Source organism: Sinocyclocheilus anshuiensis, unplaced genomic scaffold, assembly GCF_001515605.1.
Source record: "Sinocyclocheilus anshuiensis isolate Anshui unplaced genomic scaffold, SAMN03320099.WGS_v1.1 scaffold708, whole genome shotgun sequence".
Taxonomy (NCBI): domain Eukaryota; kingdom Metazoa; phylum Chordata; class Actinopteri; order Cypriniformes; family Cyprinidae; genus Sinocyclocheilus; species Sinocyclocheilus anshuiensis.
Genome location: NW_015555881.1, coordinates 95,328 through 115,956, shown reverse-complemented (window position 1 = coordinate 115,956; position 20,629 = coordinate 95,328). Strand labels below are relative to the sequence as shown.

At 34.7% G+C, this 20,629-nt stretch overlaps 1 protein-coding gene across 1 annotated transcript; it reads right to left on the bottom strand.

Annotated features, from left to right (window-relative positions):
- Nucleotides 1–1,255: 1,255 nt before the first annotated feature.
- On the bottom strand, nucleotides 1,256–6,802 carry LOC107675787 (uncharacterized). The gene is made up of 5 exons (XM_016470246.1): nucleotides 6,331–6,802; nucleotides 4,977–5,306; nucleotides 4,706–4,864; nucleotides 2,868–2,971; nucleotides 1,256–1,521 (listed from the first exon to the last, which is right to left on the bottom strand). The coding sequence occupies exons 1-5, from the start codon at nucleotides 6,386–6,388 to the stop codon at nucleotides 1,465–1,467; spliced, it is 708 nt and encodes a 235-aa protein (XP_016325732.1). The 5' UTR covers nucleotides 6,389–6,802; the 3' UTR covers nucleotides 1,256–1,464.
- Nucleotides 6,803–20,629: the final 13,827 nt, after the last annotated feature.

The window sequence follows — 20,629 nt, the reverse complement described above, 5'->3', positions numbered from 1 at the left end:
AGAATTTGCATCTGTCTAAATCACACTGTGCACAGTTTTCACCACAAGTATGTTTAGAATCATTCTTTATAGACTGTACAATCTGTTGTCCAAAACACATGAATGACCAGAATGTGTTTCGCCTTCTCAAACGTTTTTGTGGTAGTCAATCTTGATTGGATATTTACTGTAGACTGATGTTGTTTGCTTGTTCAAATGGCTAGCCGTTTCCCCTGGAGGAAGGACAGACATCATACAAAGTAAGAAAATAAAAAATAAAGAGAGACAGGGTGAGAAAAATAAAGAATACAGAGAATATTTTGTTTCTATACCTACTCATTTTATAGACATATACAATATAACTGTATTTTAGCAGGCAGCATAGTCAAAACCTTATGAAGAAAACAACTTGAGGCAGTGAAGTTCACACACAAGTAAGGGAGCATTTTTTCTGGTGGTTGAGAGACCCCCCAACGTGATTGTAAAATGCTTTGGGTGTACAGCAATACACAATAAAGCGCTATATAAATGCATCATTCATTCATTCATTCATTCATTTTGACTTTAGTTTACTTTATTCATGGTACATGTCCAGGGGCATTATTGCTCATTAAAACACACACACACACAGGCAGGCAGTTTAGCAAAGTTAGCTGCAGTTTTCAACTATCAGTGCCTACAGTCAGAACTCTGACATCAGCATATGTTTGCTTGCAGTTGTCATGAAAACCTGGTGTATTTATTCTATGTGACTACCAGTAAATTTTATTTACTTTATTACTTGTTGCTTTGTTTGTTTGGTCAACAGAACACACAAGTGCATCATGTTAAAAATAAAGTCAAAGGAAACCAGATGCACTGCAGTTTCCATTTCCTGCCATTGACCTGTCGATACCATCACAGTTTCCACCCTGTAACTCAACATCTACTCACTCTCTTCTGTCTCACGTACACAAGTATCACAGTCAATGGTTTTCACAGACCTTTTTTTGTAAATGGCAAAAGAAACCACAGTATGAAAGTGTCAGAATCAAGTCCTAGAAACATTTCTAAGAAGGCTGAAAGGCATAGCCGACATCTGTACAGCATAAAACTCTTTATTATAAAAAGACACAGAGAACTACTAAAACTTCAGGGCAGGCAGTATGAGTTACTTTTATACATGTTTGAATTGCATCTGTCTGGGCATGAAATCCAAGTAGTTTTTCATGCATGTCAGTATGACACACCTTCACTTTAATTAAAGAAAGACTCGTATAAAAAAACAACAAAATTAAAATAAGAATAAAAATCAATAGAGCTGCTATACAAACAGAGAGATTAACATCTGATACCACAATCAAGAGCTTCAACTGAGGGTTTCAACTGTATCTGAAGATTAAAATCGCTTCTGCTATTTACAAAAATGCTCTCATGAAAGAAGAGAGTGAATGCAAAATGCAATCCAATGAACTGAACATCACGTTTGTCTTTCCTTTCTGGTTGTCACTGGTCTTCACCCCTCTGTAGATCAAAGTAAGACCAGTAAACAGGCACTTGATACTGTAGAGAGAGAAAAACAGCATGCATCAAACAGTCTTGTCATTTGAAATATGGATGTAATATGGAATAATTTCATCAGAATCCTAGAGAATTTAAAGAGACGTGATATAAAAGAGCAGATTTGACACAGAATGAGGCTCAGAAGCGCATCAGTGAGATCTCGCCGCATGCTCTCACAGTGGAATTGCAGATGTTGCTCAGAAATTGTGCTTTATGACATCATACAATAATGTGGGAAGCAAAACAATCCAGAGCAAAAACATTTTTAATTCATTCTAATTCAGAAGAAAAACTGAAGGCTACTTGTGTCTACTTGAGACACATTTTATTGTGCCCTGTATTACAATGCATTATTGTTGATTTGGGTCAAGGGTCCTTCATAAAGAGTCTGTTTTGGAATTTGCATTATGCTAATTTTTGAATGCATATGTATGAATAACTCTAATGACCTACTACATTTCCTAAAATGTTACAACAATACAGAACACACTTCCAGATGTCTTTTCAGTTTTTATCCACAGGTGAACCAATTTTATGGATCAAGGTTGAATCACTTTTCGATTTTGTTGAATTTACGTTGATTTGCGACATTGTTTCAACACCTTTTCGACAGAATGAATTTCAGCCAAGTATTTTGATAACCTTTTTGTAACCATTTAGCATTAAATGTTATTTCAATGTTTCTTCAATGTTGAAACTACAACTGACATTATTGCAACTATTTCAACATTAAAGGTCAGCCATGTGCCGACTGGGACTGTGTGGGATACACAATGCAATGCAATGCACTTCAGTCCAGTGTGACAAATTAACAGCTAAAGGTTTTTTTTTTTTTTTACAATAAACATGCAAAATAACCCTATGTATTTCCAAGATGATAACTGCACACAAATCATTTAACTAAGAAATTAGTCTTAAGAATTTAAGACAATTTAAGACATTATTTTTCTGTAATGCTGCTTTGGAACAATGTCCACTGTGAAAATGATACTGAAATAAAAAGAACTTGACTGTACATGTAACATCACAAGGTCATGTGACACCAAACACCTTTGAGTTTTTACAAAATAATACACAAGACATAATTTGCAGCATGCAGTACGCTAGTATTCTCTTTCAAACAGAGCCAAACACCAACATTTGGCGCCATGGGTGTGTTTAGAAACCAACCAACACATTCCTAAAAACAACTTAGTTCAACAAATAGTTGTTTTCTGTTACAAACATGGTTAGGCTTTATAGATAGACTTAGGTTAGAGTTGTATGTTTTTGCATGACCCAACGCATATAATTTTGCTATCTTGTACCAATTATTTCGACTTCTCATGAGGTTGGATCTGACTTACCCATTGGAGGGAACCTCGAGAGGAGCCTGTGCTACCGTCCTCCTCTTCCATGTGCTCATGCTCCTCACCCTCACTGCTAGGCGTCTGGTGAATGACCACTCTCTCTGAGGTAAGATACAGACATTGAGATTTATGGCTACATCCAAATATCTATGATGACAATTCAAAACCATACATAACTTTTCAAACCAGCTTTATGTTATTATAGAATTTTTGATCTAGTAAATCTATGTTTGTGCAGGTCAAATGAATACCAGACTGCTCTCATCTCCATGACTGATTGCATTTTTTAATTAGAAGTAACAGGTATGCCTCTCAAACCTTTCCCAAAACAAGCAATGCACTTTCTATTGTTTATTTGTTTATTTATTTACTGACACATAGAACCAAACAATTTGCCCTGCCCAACAAGCCACATAAGTCTATGCAGTGTGCATGACACAATGTCTACACTGCAAGCGGGCATTGTGACACAACAAAAATATACTGTTCCCATTATAAGCCAACAAAGCTGTCTTTGTTATAAGTAGCACTGCTTATATACAGAGGTGTTAAAGTCACTGCATGCAAGCTATGTCCAGACGACAAAAAACTGACTACAGCAAAAAAATAATAATTTTTAAATCCCACTTTACCACAAATTAGAAAAAAAACAAAACACCTGCAAGAGTGTGTGAGAGAGCCTCAGCCAACTGAAATAGTAATGCAAGTAACTCAAGCAATGGCTCTGCTTCAGAAACCAGATTTTACATGAGATATTGTAGAAATATATTATGTAAAATTATATATGTAAATAGTATAATATATTAATTTGAAAATTAATACTAATACAGAATGTACAGGCCAACAAGATGAAAATGATTAATACGACATTGTCAGAATAGGGAAAACTGGCCATTTCGTAAATGCATAAACAGCTGAAGTGTTTTACCAACCAAACACTGGTCTTGTATTTTATTAATATTAACCATAATACCGAATGGCAAAATGTATGCTAAAATACCAGAGTTTGATTATTTATTAATTGCAGAGAAAAACATTGATTTTCTTGCTGTTTGTGATCCATTCAGAATGTACTAATTGCAGCCCATCATTTGAGACCGGTTTTAGTAATGCATGTCTGCAAAAAGTAACAATGTAACACTTTTTTTTTTTTCAAAAACAAAATATTATTTAAGTCAAATAAAATTTATATATTTTATATTAATACACATATATACAAATATTTGAAAATATATTTTTATATAATATAAAAATTAGATTATCTTAAAAATAATGTTTTGGAATTTTTGTAATTAATAGTAACTACTATTAATAGTAATAGTAATTCATTTTTTTATTTTATTTTATTTAGAATAATAACTGTTACTTTTAAAAAGTAACGTTAAATGTGTGTTTGCATAAGCTCAACAGTTGCACTTTCTGTGCGGGGGGCCACACCGCTACAAAATCTGACAGGTTTTGACATAAAAGACCTGCTCACACAGCAACTTTGTGACATAGGCTACATTATTTTTCATATTACATGCACTTGCATCATTCACTGTACTGTTAGTCAGTGTAAGTTTTTTTTTTTTTTGAGTGGTGCTGTTGTTTAGTCAGCTGAAGAAAATGTCCAATTCGTCCAATCCGTGAATGAATAATAAATAGACACACTGGCTGTGATTACAGTATTGAACTGGGTATAATTGGTGTAAAAAGCCTTATAATTCGTAATGAACTTTTAATAAGTCTAAGCTTTGCAGGAAAACATAAGTACAGTACAGCAATATCACAGATGATGAAAACAATGCAGCAGCACAAACACACCAGTAATGAGTCTCAGTATTGAAGTGTACCTGATTTTTTACAGGAGTTTCTCATCTTGCACACACTGAAGGCCAAGCAGAGGGTCAGCAGGCTGATGGCAGCAGCCAGAGACAAAGGCAGAAAGGGAGGTGAAGTTTCTGGTGCTGGTGAACTGTGTGCAGTCTGGGTAGTTTGAGGCGGGTCAGAAACTTCAACAGAATAGACTGAATTAGTTGAACTGAAATTATATTGTATGATTTTTTTTATTATTATTGTATTGGGATTTGTAGTAACAATTATATTGTGAAGGAAGAATCTTACCAGTCACTGTTTTGTTATCGCTGTCATTGACAGATAAGACTGTTCCACTACCATTCTTCTCAAGCAGGACTGGTATGTCTTGAGTCACTTCACAAACATAATGACCTGAAGTGTTTTTAAGTATGTTTGTGAGATTCAGAATTGAACAGTTCTGTGTTTTATGCTCTTGGAGTAACTGCTTTACTCTGGTGTGTTTTTTCTCATTGATGTACCAAGCAACTTTAACTTTCTGTGTGATTTCATTCCAGCAGCAGCTGATGTGAGTAGATTCTCCTTCATTCACAGTGATGCTGGGTGGACTCTGAATCACAGACAGATTCTCACTTGAAACTGTGAGAAAAGCATAAACACACACAAAACACATGAACGTTTTGTTGTATTATCTTGTGGCTTTGAGGACTTTTCTGTTACTTAAACTGTTAGTATTTAAACAAAAATAAAAAAAATAAAAATACTGGTACAGGCAATTTTACAGACATTTCCGTTAACCCTAAAACATAACGCAATGAAGTGCAAAATGTAAAATACAGGTAAAACATGCACCTGTAAAAAATAAATACGGAAAATTCCTTTATTATATCGTGCCCTATTTTTAAGGATTAACAGTGCATTTAACCTTGTAGAATAAACAAGAAATACATAAATATCATATGTAAAAATTATAATTTATTTTTTAATTCATAAAAAAATCAAAGATTCAATAATATCTGTTATTGAGAATTTTAAGTTAGTTAAGACCCACTATAAGGAAATATCTCTTAAGAAAAAAAAAAAAAGAAGCCCATCACGATGGTGCAAAACCACTGGTGAGAATTTGAAATAAAACCACATCAAGGTGGGAAAAAAGAAAAGAACATTGTCAAGAATAATGGGTGATAATTGTGAAAAAAAAATAAAGACCACAAAGTCTATCTCTTATATATATATATATATATACATAAGAGTATATACATGCCTACAAATGTTACTGAGTGACTTAGCTAGTTTTTAGATTTTTCAAATCTTCCACCTTCCTTAGTAGTAGTACCTTTTAATTTCTTATACAGCTCTACCTTATAAAACATGTTTAAATATCAACAACAAAGGAATAATGAAGAATTTTTTTTTTTTCTAAGCGATCAACAGCATGGCAGAAAAAATTACCATATACTCTAATTATACAACTAGACAACTCTTCACAAGTGTTTATTAAAATAGTCCAAAATGCTACAAAAATGTCTCCTGATGAATACAGAAAGGCAGCATCCTCTCACAGCTCTACAGTTGATTTATTTGATTTTGTACTATACAGAACAGTATCCTGGAGCATCTGTGCTGGTTTTCCATTGGGGAAGGAGTTTCGAGTGGCACTTACCTCTGAAACAAAGGCATGACATGAGGAGCCCACACAGGAGTCTGGAGGAACACTTCATTTCTGAGCATCTGCTGAGAATCTGAACTCTGCTTTACTCCCACATCACAACCTTTCACACGCATGAGACACTCGTACTCTCAGAATTTCACCCCCTCCCCACGTAACTAATTTTATCACAGCGAAGCCCACAGTAAACCACAAAACTGATCTCGCATTCAATTCACCCAAGACACACTGAACACAACCATATACACAATCCCACAATACACACAATCAAACAGAAAGATTCATGCATGCACAAGACATATTATATTTCATCTACTTTCAGAATTCAGTGTAAATCATTGCAAACAATTATGAGTCTGCAAACAAGCAATCATGCAGGAAGTGGCATCATAGACCTGAACAACACACCCATGACTCCATTTCCTGTGTGTCTCACAGAGCTGAAACAAAGCCGCCCAGCACAGAAACAGTCACTTCTTCAGCATCAGTCATTAGATGTGTCCTTTCGTCAGTGTTCAGAACAGATTCAGTCTTGTTTTTTTCATTGTCATGCATTGGAGATGTACCTTGTTCAGTGTCTACAACTACATCAATCTGTTTTTCTTCATCTTCTTCTTCTTCTTCTGTTGCAGCAGTAACTTCAGGTTTCTCGTTACTGACCCTCTTTTTCTCCTGTTCAGAAACATTCTCACCCTGTTTCGCCTCTTCAGTTTCACTCCTGTGTCTCTCCGGCCTCCAGGTCTTCATCCGGTCTTTCTGACTCTACAGCATGCTCAACTGCTTTAGATTGAAAAGAAAGAAAGAAAGAAAGAAATCAGCAAGATCTCACTAACATCTAAGCTCGTTTCGCTTCGACGGCTTTCAGCCTCACCCTGCTTCATTCTACTACGTTAATAAATTATTAGCTCATCCACGAACATGATTTCTGCCCGAGTCTCGTCGGATTGCATCGGCTGTGGGGATGAAGATGACAACACCCATGATTCCACACTCAGTCACTGCGTCATCAAACTACGCCTTTGTCTATTTGTTTATTTTGAATACGCGCCCTCTAGCGCAAAAATTACATAGTATTGTGCCTTTAACTTTTACTTTAAAGGAACAGTTTGCCAAAAAAAGTAAAATGTAAAATTGCTGAAAATGTACTTACCCTCAGGCAATCCAAGATGTAGTGATTGCTCACCAGTGGATCCTCTGCAGTGAATGGGTGCCGTCAGAATGAGAGTCCAAACAGCTGATAAAAACATCACAATAATCCACAAGTAATCCACACCACTTCAGTCCTTCAATTAATGACTTGTGAAGTGAAAAGCTTCATGTTTATAACAAATAAATCTATCATTAAGACATTTTTACTTCTATCCATAAAGTCCTCTATCCATAATAATGATTTCTCCAGTGAAAAAGTCTGCACAGATCAAGCACCGTTTACAAGTGAAAACAGTCCAAAACAGTTATAAACAAATTTATCGGTGGATTTTGATGTGAGAAGACAACAGGTGATGGACTTTTTCACTGGAGGAAGTATTATTATGGATTATGGACTTGTATTTTGGCCAGAAGCAACAGTTTAAAGTTCAAGTGCCTTAATACTGGATTTATTTCTTACAAACACGCAGCTTTTCACTTTACAAGACATTAATTGTTGGTCTGGAGTCATGTGGATTACTTGTGGATTATTGCTATGTTTTTATCAGCTGTTTAGACTCTCATTCAGACGGCACCCATTCAATGCAATGCTAAATTTCTCAAAATCTGTTCTGATGAAGAAACACATCTACATCTTTGATGGCCTGAGGATGAGCACATTTTCAGCAAATTTTTCATTTTTGGGTGAACTATTCTTAACTGTGGTACAAACCCATTATTTAACTTTGCTTACCACACTTTGTCATAACAAAGAGACAAAAATAGTCAATAGGTGCTCATGCATGAAAACAAACAGTCTGATATGTTCTTAGACACTGACCTCTGACCACAAATTCATACACCACTGCTGCGATTTTAAAAATCTGAATATTCTGTCAAGTGTTTAGAAAAAACAAAATCCTATTAAAGATCTCTGTAATTAAATGTATTTATAATTGACTGTAAACCTTTCAAGATAAGAACTCAGAGGTTGTAAAATAGTGACTATCTTTATTGATAGTTTTTGCATTAATTAAATCATCTTTTGTGCATTATTCTTGCATCATCTTGGATTTTTTTACAATCATTGTAGCAATGCATTCTGGAATTCTGCAATTCTATCTTTTTAGGATACATGTGATACTGGTCTTGTGAAAGGTGTTAAGCATTCAGTCTTGTATCTTTATCAGTTATATTTTTGTTTCAGATCAAATGACGCAAGTTTGAATCAAATTCTTCATCACAGAGCTGGTTTGTTTGGTTAAAGGCTAAACAAACAGCTAAACTATGTTGTGAAGTTTGTGTTGGATATGTTGAACAGTAACCTGGTCTTGATGCTGTGACTTGTTTTTTGTCCCTGTTTAGGTAAAAGAACACCACCAGCAGACAGATGAAGGGCAGACTTCTGAAAATATATATGATCACAACCTCCCGCGAACTACCTGTGAAAAACAATTGAGCTTTTTAAGATCTTTTACAAAAACCTAAAGGGTCTTTGTAGTTTGTTTGTGGCACATCCTACTTTTTAGTGAGAATTTAAAGGAATTCTACAAAACTACAAAAGGTGAAAACCTAACTTAGCCCTAGGACACACTAGACGATTTTCAAATCTTAAAGGTGACATATCATGAAAATCTGACTTTTCCAGTGCTATTGGAAATACTTACTGCTTTTTAAGTGCTATAATCAGGTCCCCGGTGCATCTACCAACCAAGGAAACGTGAAAATGATTAACCCAGTAACTTTGTTTTGGGAAGCCTTTTTCTGCAAGCATCTGAGAAAACGAGCGCATCTGATTTGGCTCCCTTGGTGACGTGGCAAAGGGATCTCATTATAATATTACCACCCCTTAATCTGTCAATTTCCACCCACGACGCCGTCATTTTGATTTCTTTGGCTGCACAGACGAGCACAGAACACTGTTTAGAGTCCCAGCCTCAGAGGAGACAACACAGCAGTGGATTTATTGATTTATTTACTGTATATTGCTGCTGCCACACAGATCTAAAATAAACAAGCGATTTATTTCCCAGCTGTTTACCTTCACAGACATAACTGACTGTTTTTGTAACTCATTTGTGTTTTTAACGTAACTTGAGTGTGAATGAGAACTTAGTTTAGTACTCACATGCTGTGACAGCCGCTTTCTGTCCGTGTGCTTCGGATGTGTGCGCTCAGAAAACCGTATATCAGAAGTTTAAACTCATATGGTTTAAAACGCATTATTTCAGTGCGATAAACATGATAATCAGAACCAAAAAATAGTTTTTTTAGCAGATACGAACTGTAAAGGCGCAGCTCTATTCTGGAAAAGGGGGAGGGGAGCAGCAGCTCATTTGCATTTAAAGAGACAGGCCCGAAAAACCGCGCGTTTCCGCTTCCACTCAAAATAGGCATTTTAAACATTATATAATAAATGATCTGTGGAGTATTTTGAGCTGAAACTTCACAGACACATTCTGGGGACACCAGAGACTTATATTACATATTGTAAAAAGGGGCATAATATGTCACCTTTAACTGAATTTATAACCATGGGAGACCACAAACATGAAGACAGTTTCAACCAATTTTAGTGTAATAATCCTTTAAACGCGCACACTATGGAGACTCGTAAGATCGAACATGACTAGAGAAGTAAAACACATGGAGGACAAATAGAAAAAAAAATAGGGGAAAAAAGAATATGGGTGATATTCTTTCTCAGTATACTGTACTTTCGTGGCATGTTTGTGGTTGCCAAGTTTCAGCTATAGAAGCACACAACATCTATTATGGTGACGCTTGCTCACTCTCATTGGCTATCGCGGGTATCATGTCAGAGGAGCCCGATCAAGTAAGCAATTAAATAATCGTAATGACACCACACAATACAGGATTTTTTGGACAAAAAATCGTTTGCGACAAGCCTCGAATCGGGACATGCCACCATTGTTTGGGTATGAAAATCGGGCTTAAAATCAGCCTTAAAATCTTCAAGTGTGTGGCCACCCTTAGTAAGGCAAAAAACACTAATTAATTTCATTAAAATAATAAATAAATGTAAAAAAAAGTTATTTCTGGGTTAATCATTATGTTTCTACACTATCAGGGAAAAAAAGGTACAAAAGCTGTCACTGGGGCGGTTCTTTTTCAAAAACGATTAATATGTACCTTTAAGGTAACAATATTCAACCTTTCGAGGTAAATAAGGTACAAAGTTGTACATTTTGAAAAGGTACTTTTCATTTGGACCTAGAGTGTAGAAATGAAAACCAGTTCCTTTAGTTTAATATTTACAGAATCAAATTACTGTTGAACTTTTACATCCAAGATAAAAAAAAAGCATCAATATTCATATAACATCTTACCTTTAGGATCCAAATAATTATAGTTCTCATCTTTTGGATTTCTCTTTGGATTATCAAGTAGCCTACATCTGGCTTTACTTTAATGAGAAATATTATTGACGAAAATTAATTCTGACATTTTACAAATAGCCTGTTAATTTAGGAAACTATTATACATTTAAAATATGATTAACATGTTATCCACTTTTATTAGACACAGACAACAGAGAGTGACAAGAAACCACTGAGAAACCCAAATCACCCACATGACTCAACACATCCAGACAACATGGACTAACTGCAGAACAATATGTTTTTCAGTAACATGGTGTAAGTACTCACCAGCTGCTGGGTTGAAAAGTGTGTGAACACTGACTGTAAAACAGCAGATAAATTGGATTGTCTCTTTATGCAACAGTCCTTAAATCTGACATTGCTTAAATGACATTATGTTGCATGTCTTCCAACAGATTTTTATTAGATTGAAATTTGTGTGATACAATGTCAGTTGTTGAATGAATGAACATACAGTGATGTTTTGATTTCCTTATATTCAAGCAGGAAATACTGAATCACTTTACAAACATAATCACCTACATTGTTTTGTTATTTGGGATTTTTAGAATAAAAGGCACTTTTGTGCTGACATATACTTCCAGACTGCTTTTATTCCAGCAGCAGGTGATCTGAATAAATAATGGTGGTCTTTTAGCATTTTAATAACTTACCAGTTGTCGTTTCTACTAGATTGTCATTGACAGATAAGACTGTTCCACTACCATTCTTCTCAAGCAGGACTGGTATGTCTTGAGTCACTTCACAAACATAATGACCTGAAGTGTTTTTAAGTATGTTTGTGAGATTCAGAATTGAACAGTTCTGTGTTTTATGCTCTTGGAGTAACTGCTTTACTCTGGTGTGTTTTTTCTCATTGATGTACCAAGCAACTTTAACTTTCTGTGTGATTTCATTCCAGCAGCAGCTGATGTGAGTAGATTCTCCTTCATTCACAGTGATGCTGGGTGGACTCTGAATCACAGACAGATTCTCACTTGAAACTGTGAGAAAAGCATAAACACACACAAAACACATGAATGTTTTGTTGTATTATCTTGTGGCTTTGGGGACTTTTCTGTTACTCAAACTAGTATTTAAAACAAAACAAAAATTGAAAAATAAATAAATAAGTACTGGTACTGGTAATTTTTTGCCAGGACATTATTCAGCAATTTTACAGACATTTCCATTAACCCTCTGAAACTCACTGGAACCTATGAAAGAATTGATCAACAAACCATTAACATTTGCTTTTATTCATTAAGTACACATGTATCCACATTTATACAAATTAAGAGATTTTTATGTGTCTGATCAATATTTCTGACTATATATTGTACATTTGATATTTAGAAACATTTTGTGCAGTAGGAACATCTATAGAAGCATACAGTACAATATAGTTTGTCTTAGTATTGGATGAAAAGTGAACTAGAGGTGTGATTGAAGCATATAATGTAATTACGTTCCATAAATTAGCCCTAGTTTTTTTTTTTTTTTACAGCTACTGTAAATTGTAAAACAAAAATATCAACATCTTCCTCATACTAGCAGTATATAACATACACTGCCTGACCAAAAAAACAAGTCAACGTTTGGATTTAATTGAGAAAATACTTTAGAGTCTAGGCTTGGATCATTATTGCAGTGATTAATATGTTTCTGGCATGTTATGTGTTTGCAAATTCTTATAACCATGACCAATTCAGTGCGAAAATGCTAAGATTGAAAGTCTTTAGGACGTGCTAGAGTCGGCTTTTCAGAGTGGTTCGACTCTCCCATTGTCAAAAACAGATCTTAACCAAAAATAAACAACTCTTGATGGAAATAAATGTTGTGATGTTGCATAAGGTTGCTGAATTGACTAATGCACTTGTTATTAAAGCTAAAGGGGATCCAATGAAATACTAGAGAGTGCGACTTTTTTTTTTGGACAGGCAGTCCAAATGTGAACACAATTCATTTAAATACATTCAAAGCCAACACAACCTAACTAAACTAAAAAAAAAATTATAAAAACACTTCAAATAAGTTGTAAGTGTACTGTATACATCACTGATGTAATGTTAACATATAACATACTTTAACCTCTGCAATTTAAAAAATAAACATGGTAACACTTTACAATAAGGTTCCATTAGTTAATGTTAGTTAATGTATTAACTAACATGAACGAGCAATGAACAATACATTAATTTCAGTATTTATTCATCTTTGTTAATGTTAGTTCATGAAAATATAGTCATTCATTGTTAGTTCATGCTAATTCACAGTGCATTAACTAATGTTATTACACGGCTCTGTGGAATACTTGATTCTGATTGGTCAGTCCGAGGTACGTTATCCCTCAATAACAACCGGTAAAAGCTAATAACACATGGCTCATCCGGGTAACAGCAGTTGGCGCTGTACTCTTGCTTGAACTATTATTTCTTGGTGGAAGCTTTGCGTTTGTTTAGCTAATAAAATATTAAAACTCAATTCAAAATGGTGTGCAATTATTTAATTATGTCATCCTGGTATCGCGGACTCGCTCTTGTTTCATAGAAACGCAGCTGCTGCCATTTTGCTACATTTGTTTTGTACGCTGTAATGGATTATAAGAGAACTAACAAACTGGTAAGGTTTTAAAACATTTTCGTCTTAATTCTTTTATTGCCTTAATTATTTTTGTGGTCAAATGTTGTGTAATAAGTGGTTTGACTGCACCGTTTCCCTTAAATGTCCGTCTAGTTTGAATTTGCCACTTGCTCGCAACTGCTGTCTTCACGGAAGCTTTGCGTTCAAATATTTCAACATCTAATTATTTACTTATGTGGCAAGTAGCCGTGTAATAAGCAGGATAATGTACATCCAGCCGGTTGTTATCTCAGAATAAACCCCTTCAGGCTGATACAAGACCCCTCCGTTTGGCGTCGGGGTCCTGAGCACCCTGTCAGGGTTTATTCTGAGATAACAACCGGCTGGATGTACATTATCCCTTACTTAACAAGCACAGTTTTTGATTTTAATACTGCATTAGTAAATCTTGGAATTAACATTAGCTAAGATGAATAAATACTGTAGAAGTATTGTTCATTCTCAGTTCATGTTAACTAAACTAATGTTAACTAATGAACCTTATTGTAAAGTGTTACCAAAAATATATTATAAAACAGAAGGCAGTATGTAATAAAGTTTATTACAAAATTTGACTTTGCATGAATTATGGCTAATAAACATGTATAGACAGATAACAAAGACAAAATGCCATTATGGTAACATATCAAATAATGCTATAAACACTACCTAAACAAAAGACACTTTGAGCCCAAGATAATAAAAAAGAGACACATAATTATTAAAATAACTAGTATTTTGAGTAGGTGTTTAGACTCGATGTGGCTCTTACCTCTGAAGCAAATGCAGGACAAAATGAGCCCACAGATCAAAGGGCAGGAGAGCTTCATTTCTAAGCATTTAATCACAAATCCAACTAACATAAGTGCTGTCACACACACTCACATTAAAACACACAGTCATTACTTCCTCAGTGCCAGTGTCAGTGTGCCCAAAGATTAATCTCATGCGATCTCCCCCCTCTCTTTCTCTTCTGTCTTCTGGTCAAGGTGAAGTGTGAAGAGTGTGGTAGAATAGATCATAGTTAACCAACAGCACCATTTGTTGTTCTCAATATTCTCACAATGGATCTAACTTTACCCAATACGTATAATGAATTGCTGTGTAACTCAGCACGACTGGTTTGATTTGATTTGATCAAATAAAAGTTTAACATCAGATTTTTTTTATTTATTATAAACTATGCATTTTATAACCTTTATAAACTTATAATTTTCTGCTCATTCTGATGTTGATGGAATTTATTTTGCAGTACTTTGCAATGCAATTAAACTATGCAAAATAAGCATGACACAATAAATGGATGCAAAGGTAGTTTACAAATGTAATGATTACATTTTACTGTCCACTGTAAAGTTCAACATATCAGTTTAACTAATTGACATTCTTAACGTTGACCTCCAGAATGGCTCTTAAACATCTAAATGCATGCTGGGCACTTCATTAAAAAAACATTATGCTCTCCTGTCTGCAGTCTTTGCGTGTTAATGAAGTCAACTGCAGTGGTTGCTTTGGTTTGGGCCCTTCAGCACTGCTGTCTGCACTGATGCACCTGTGATGCAGAATGATTGTTTTCCGCTGCTGGCTTGACCACTAATGCTTAAATAGAATAGCAGATGCAATGATATCCAGAACGATATGAGATAGTTATTAGCCAATGAGATAAAGATGCTGTGAACAAACAGCATTTAAAGGGGTCATAGGATGCCCATTTTCCACAAGTTGATATGATTCTTTAGGGTCTTAATGAAAAGTCTGTAACATAGTTTGGTTAAAATTTCTCAATGGTAGTGTAAAAAACACCTTTTTTACCCTGTCAAAAACAGCTCTTTTCAGAGCACGCAGCTTTGTAGCATTATCCTTTAAATGTTAATGAGCTCTGCTGACCCCGCCCCTCTTTTCCCAGACTGTTTACTTTAGCCGCATTCATCGTGAAACTTGCTAATTAGCACATTATTAGGAAAGGCGATTTGCAAAGATTCTTTAAAAAAAACTATACTAAATGAGGACTGCTATGTTCATTATTACATCCAACAACAGAACACCTCAATCACTTAGGAGTCATTCTTGTCTACATCTGCTCCGGCGGTGAAACAATGGCGGACTGATGACAGCTCACTCAGGGTGGGTCTAAGGTAAGACACCAGTCCAGTCTGTGCTGAAACGCTACTGTCAATCAAACTATCGTGGATTTTTATCATTTTAGGGTGGTTGTGTACACACACTCCCAACACACATTTCAATTCAAACAACTTGTAAAAGTGCATGTAGCATTATATGACCCCTTTAAACAACAAATTCAATACATGACTGTATGACAACTTTACATATTTGTGCTTATATTTAAATTCATCCCAATATTTTTTTCCTCAAACTGACACTTATTCCACAAGACCTTCCAGATCTGAACTCTAAATTATTTTAAAGATTATACCTCAGCTTCATCCATTTGATACAACAGGACATATTCTTACAAGGTGCCTTGCCAGGAAGTGGCCAAGACAACATCCTGATAAACAGGAAGTCCATCAATGACTGGGTGGGCTTGTGGTTATCTAACATCTGTTACAATATATGTCTTTTAAAACCTTTCAAGCTAGTCTATTAAAGAAAGCTGTAGGGAGACTCATTTCCAGTTGTTTCCTGTTTTCAGTTAGTGCAGTTAGATTTTCTGATCGAGAGGCTGAATTTATTACAGTAAAAATTATTATTATCATTTAAAGTAGCTTCTTTATATTTGAATATATTGTAAAATATAATTTATTCCTGTGATGCAAAGCTGAATTTTCACCATCATTACTCTACTCTTCAGTGTGGTTCTTCAGAAATCATTCTAATATGCTGATTTGATGTTCAAGAAACATTTATTAGTATTATCAATATTGAAAACATTCTTTTAACAATTTTCAAAAAACAATTCACCATTTAAAAAGTATGGTATTTTTACGTACCTTGAAGAACAATATAAACCATATGAATATGATCATCTTTTAGTACCATGGTGTGTGTGTATATCTCATTGTGTACCATGGTGCTACCATCTGATACGATGACTGTGGCTTTAACAACTTTGTATTCTCAGGTGGAGAGAAAGCACAGGAAATACCCTTTCAGACAAAGCTCAAACAGATCTGAGACAGTCTTCCTTCAAGCACCGGCCCACTAAATTCCCAAAACAACAACAAAAACCTCAAAAACTATTTTCCTCATGTTCTGGTCATTTTGACCTGGAGAGGATTTTCTTTTTCCCAAAAAATGCTAGTTAATGTTATCACTTTTTTTCTCATCTTGTTACACTTGTGATCAAAAATTACTACACTGAAGAAAAAAAATACTGTAGAAACAATTTACACTCAGAAATTGATCTTAGAAAGTAACACATGGAATTAAACATGATATTTTGAAGTAGGGGGACTGAAATTGTACTTTCTTGTAAAACATACTCCAATAATCTTTGTTTTATTTATGACCTTGAAAAATATTTTTTACAGTCTAGGCTACAAAAAAAAAAAAATTGCTTGCAAATTACTTATGTTATATTATTACCAAATATTCAATCTCCTTATCATCTTGTTGTCTTTCAATTAGCACAGGTTTTGTATTTCTTTTTGGAACTGATTGATCATATAGGTGAGTGAATATTGCCAAAATTATTCACAAATGATGCTTTTTTTCCATTCAAAAACTGAGGTGTATAAGCTCAGATCAATAAGGCCGATGATCTATCAGTTCCAAAAGCAAATACAAAACCTGTGCTGATTGAAAGAAAATCAGCCAAAGATTAAATCCGAGATTTGATGATAATATAGTTTAATTGAAAAGTATTGAAGCAATTGTTTTTCAAAGGCTGGTCATTTTTGACCAGGAACACCAAATTAGGTAAAGGATTTTCAGCACAGCACAAGGGTTAAATGTACCCAGGACAAATGTAACAGTACTGAAAATGAAAGACTGCTTATTCATTTTACATCAATTTTTAATATTGCTGAATCCTTGAACTTAATTTAAATTTCAGGTTTTTAAATTTCAGATTTTCACTGCAATTCTTCTGAACCCCACTGTATATGTTTATGAGCATTAAATCAGCTTTTCCTGTCATTTTGTACACCTCGTATCAGATTATTATGACCTTTCCATGTTTTTTTAACCGTAGGCTTCCTGTAAGAACATGGCAACTGCATCCTGACGTGAAATCATCAATGCAGCACCACACAGCGGTTTAACTTTGAGAAAACGCAGAAGACGATGATCTCATCTTCAAGTCAAGAGCCTTCATATAGCCATATGCACCTGCTCTTACACCGTCTCCTAGCAACCAGAGCGCCAGAGACAGAGATTGATTCTTCAGCCGCTTTACGGGTATTGGGTGTCTGATCATGGCAGTTAAATGTTGGCTAATTGAATTGTGTTTTTTTTTTGCTGAGCACTTTCAAGGCCGACTCCGCGTTTGAGCTCGCGTCTCACAGCTCGAGCGCTCCCAAAAACATCCTCACAGGCACTTTAGCCAAGACCGTTTAATTCAGTTCAGATCCATTCTGAGGGGCCTTATCAATATGACAAACGATCATGTGTTACTATAACACTCAACGATTTTCTTCACTGATTTTCTAACACTCACTGAGATTCTGGTAACAGAGCTGAACGTAATATTTATAAATATACAGTGACCAAGCTTAATGTAATCAATAAAATGCATATAAATAAAGCAAAACATGCTGTAAACACTGTTTTAGACATTCATGCTCTTGAAGTCAACATGAAATCAAACTAGACTCTATTTACTTGATATTATTGTACACAATTCATTATTTTTTCATTTTCTTTTCCCAAAATTACATCAGGAGATACATCTCAATATGTCTCAATTAATTTATAGTCTTTAAAATCACAATGAAATCCAAATTGAGCCTATTTATTTTTTTACACACGTTCCTATTCGTGTTATTTTAGTATTTGTGAGATACTAAAATAAAGTATCTCAAATAAAAGTTTTTATTAATATTTTGAATCGGTTTTATTTTTATATTTTGTTTTCATTTTAATGAAAGTTTTAGTAATTTTGTCTGATTTCATCATTTTTAGTAAGTTTTGTCTTTTAGTTTTTATTACATTTATTTAGGTTTTATTTGTAGTTATTTTAATACATTCGGTTATGTTAAAACTGGATTAAAATGAGAAATGTTTCTTTAGCAACTAGCTGAAATAAAATTATTATTTCAGTTAACATTTATTTTATTTCAAGTGACTAAAATGTTTTTTAAAAAGTTAACTATAATAACCCTGAGATAAATTTATTTGTACACAATTCAAGTGCATGTTCCTATAAAAAATAATTATATATTATATAACTAATAAATAAGATTCAAATTATTACTTTCTTTACTGATGTAATCAAGGCCCTGTGGGTAGGAAAAATATTAATATTTAATAATATTAATCAGTAATATCACAGCTTAACATGTTTTAACAATCAAATTCCAATGTGCAAATTAAAGTCCCGTTCTACATTATTTATCAATGAATATTCAATATTCAAAGTTAAATTTGTTGTGAATGCCGTTTCATGTTTGAATTGTGTAAATGGGCTCAAAAGCTGCTGTAAGGTCGTTTGTACACATCTTTTCACCCTGTTTAATTGTTTCCCTGTCCTGCTGTTTGTGAATCTTATCAATTATTCACACAACTTTAGGGGGAATGTCTCCTTTGAAGGACATTGTGTGAAAAAGAAAATCAACTTAGGAAAAGGAAGTGTATTTTCCTTAGTTCCCAGTGTGAAACTCCACAGAGACGTTTGTGTCAAAACCAAACTTAAATTATTTGGACAACATTAGACTCAGAAGTAAAAAGTCATTTTTTGAAGAAAACATTAGTGTTTTTGCCCATGCAAAACTCGTTACTATAATGCTATAAGGTCTCTAAGGAGTTAAGTTTCAAACAGGAAGTGTGTGCACAGATCATTGCTTAACTTCCTTTACAGCACAGGATTGATGTTGCCCTCTGAATGAACTTCCCGCCTCTATAATTTTCACCTTTGAATTGATGAACACATTTACTTTCATTTCCTCTCTCGCTCAGTGTCTGTGCTATGGGGCAGAAACAGTAAGATGATATTAGATACTAACAAATATCATTAAGCGCACACACACACACAGATGTTCCCACATGAGGTGATTTAGATTCCTGCTTAGCACTGCTTTTACTGCCACAATATTCATTACGGAACAGCAACAAACACATCATCACATGACTCTTCCCGTAGTCATGGACACTAATATGGCATATTCCGCAACAACTAACATATAGAACATATAGAATTAACCAAAGTGGAACAATATAGTTCTTTATAACAGATTTACACTTAAACTCCACAGAGACGTTTGTGTCAAAACCAAACTTAAATTATTTGGACAACATTAGACTCAGAAGTAAAAAGTCATTTTTTGAAGAAAACATTAGTGTTTTTGCCCATGCAAAACTCGTTACTATAATGCTATAAGGTCTCTAAGGAGTTAAGTTTCAAACAGGAAGTGTGTGCACAGATCATTGCTTAACTTCCTTTACAGCACAGGATTGATGTTGCCCTCTGAATGAACTTCCCGCCTCTATAATTTTCACCTTTGAATTGATGAACACATTTACTTTCATTTCCTCTCTCGCTCAGTGTCTGTGCTATGGGGCAGAAACAGTAAGATGATATTAGATACTAACAAATATCATTAAGCGCACACACACACACAGATGTTCCCACATGAGGTGATTTAGATTCCTGCTTAGCACTGCTTTTACTGCCACAATATTCATTACGGAACAGCAACAAACACATCATCACATGACTCTTCCCGTAGTCATGGACACTAATATGGCATATTCCGCAACAACTAACATATAGAACATATAGAATTAACCAAAGTGGAACAATATAGTTCTTTATAACAGATTTACACTTTGCAATCTCACACACACACACACACACACACACAGCTGTTCATGAAGTCCCACAGGTGCAGCATCTTTTGGGATGCAGTCCTTTGTGAGTTTGATATTAATCTACCTCAGAAACTCCCACATTCACATTACATTAAAGCAATATTTGTCCCATTTACTCATCCTCAGGCCATCCCAGATGCAGATGAGTTTGTTTCTTCATCAGAACAGATTTG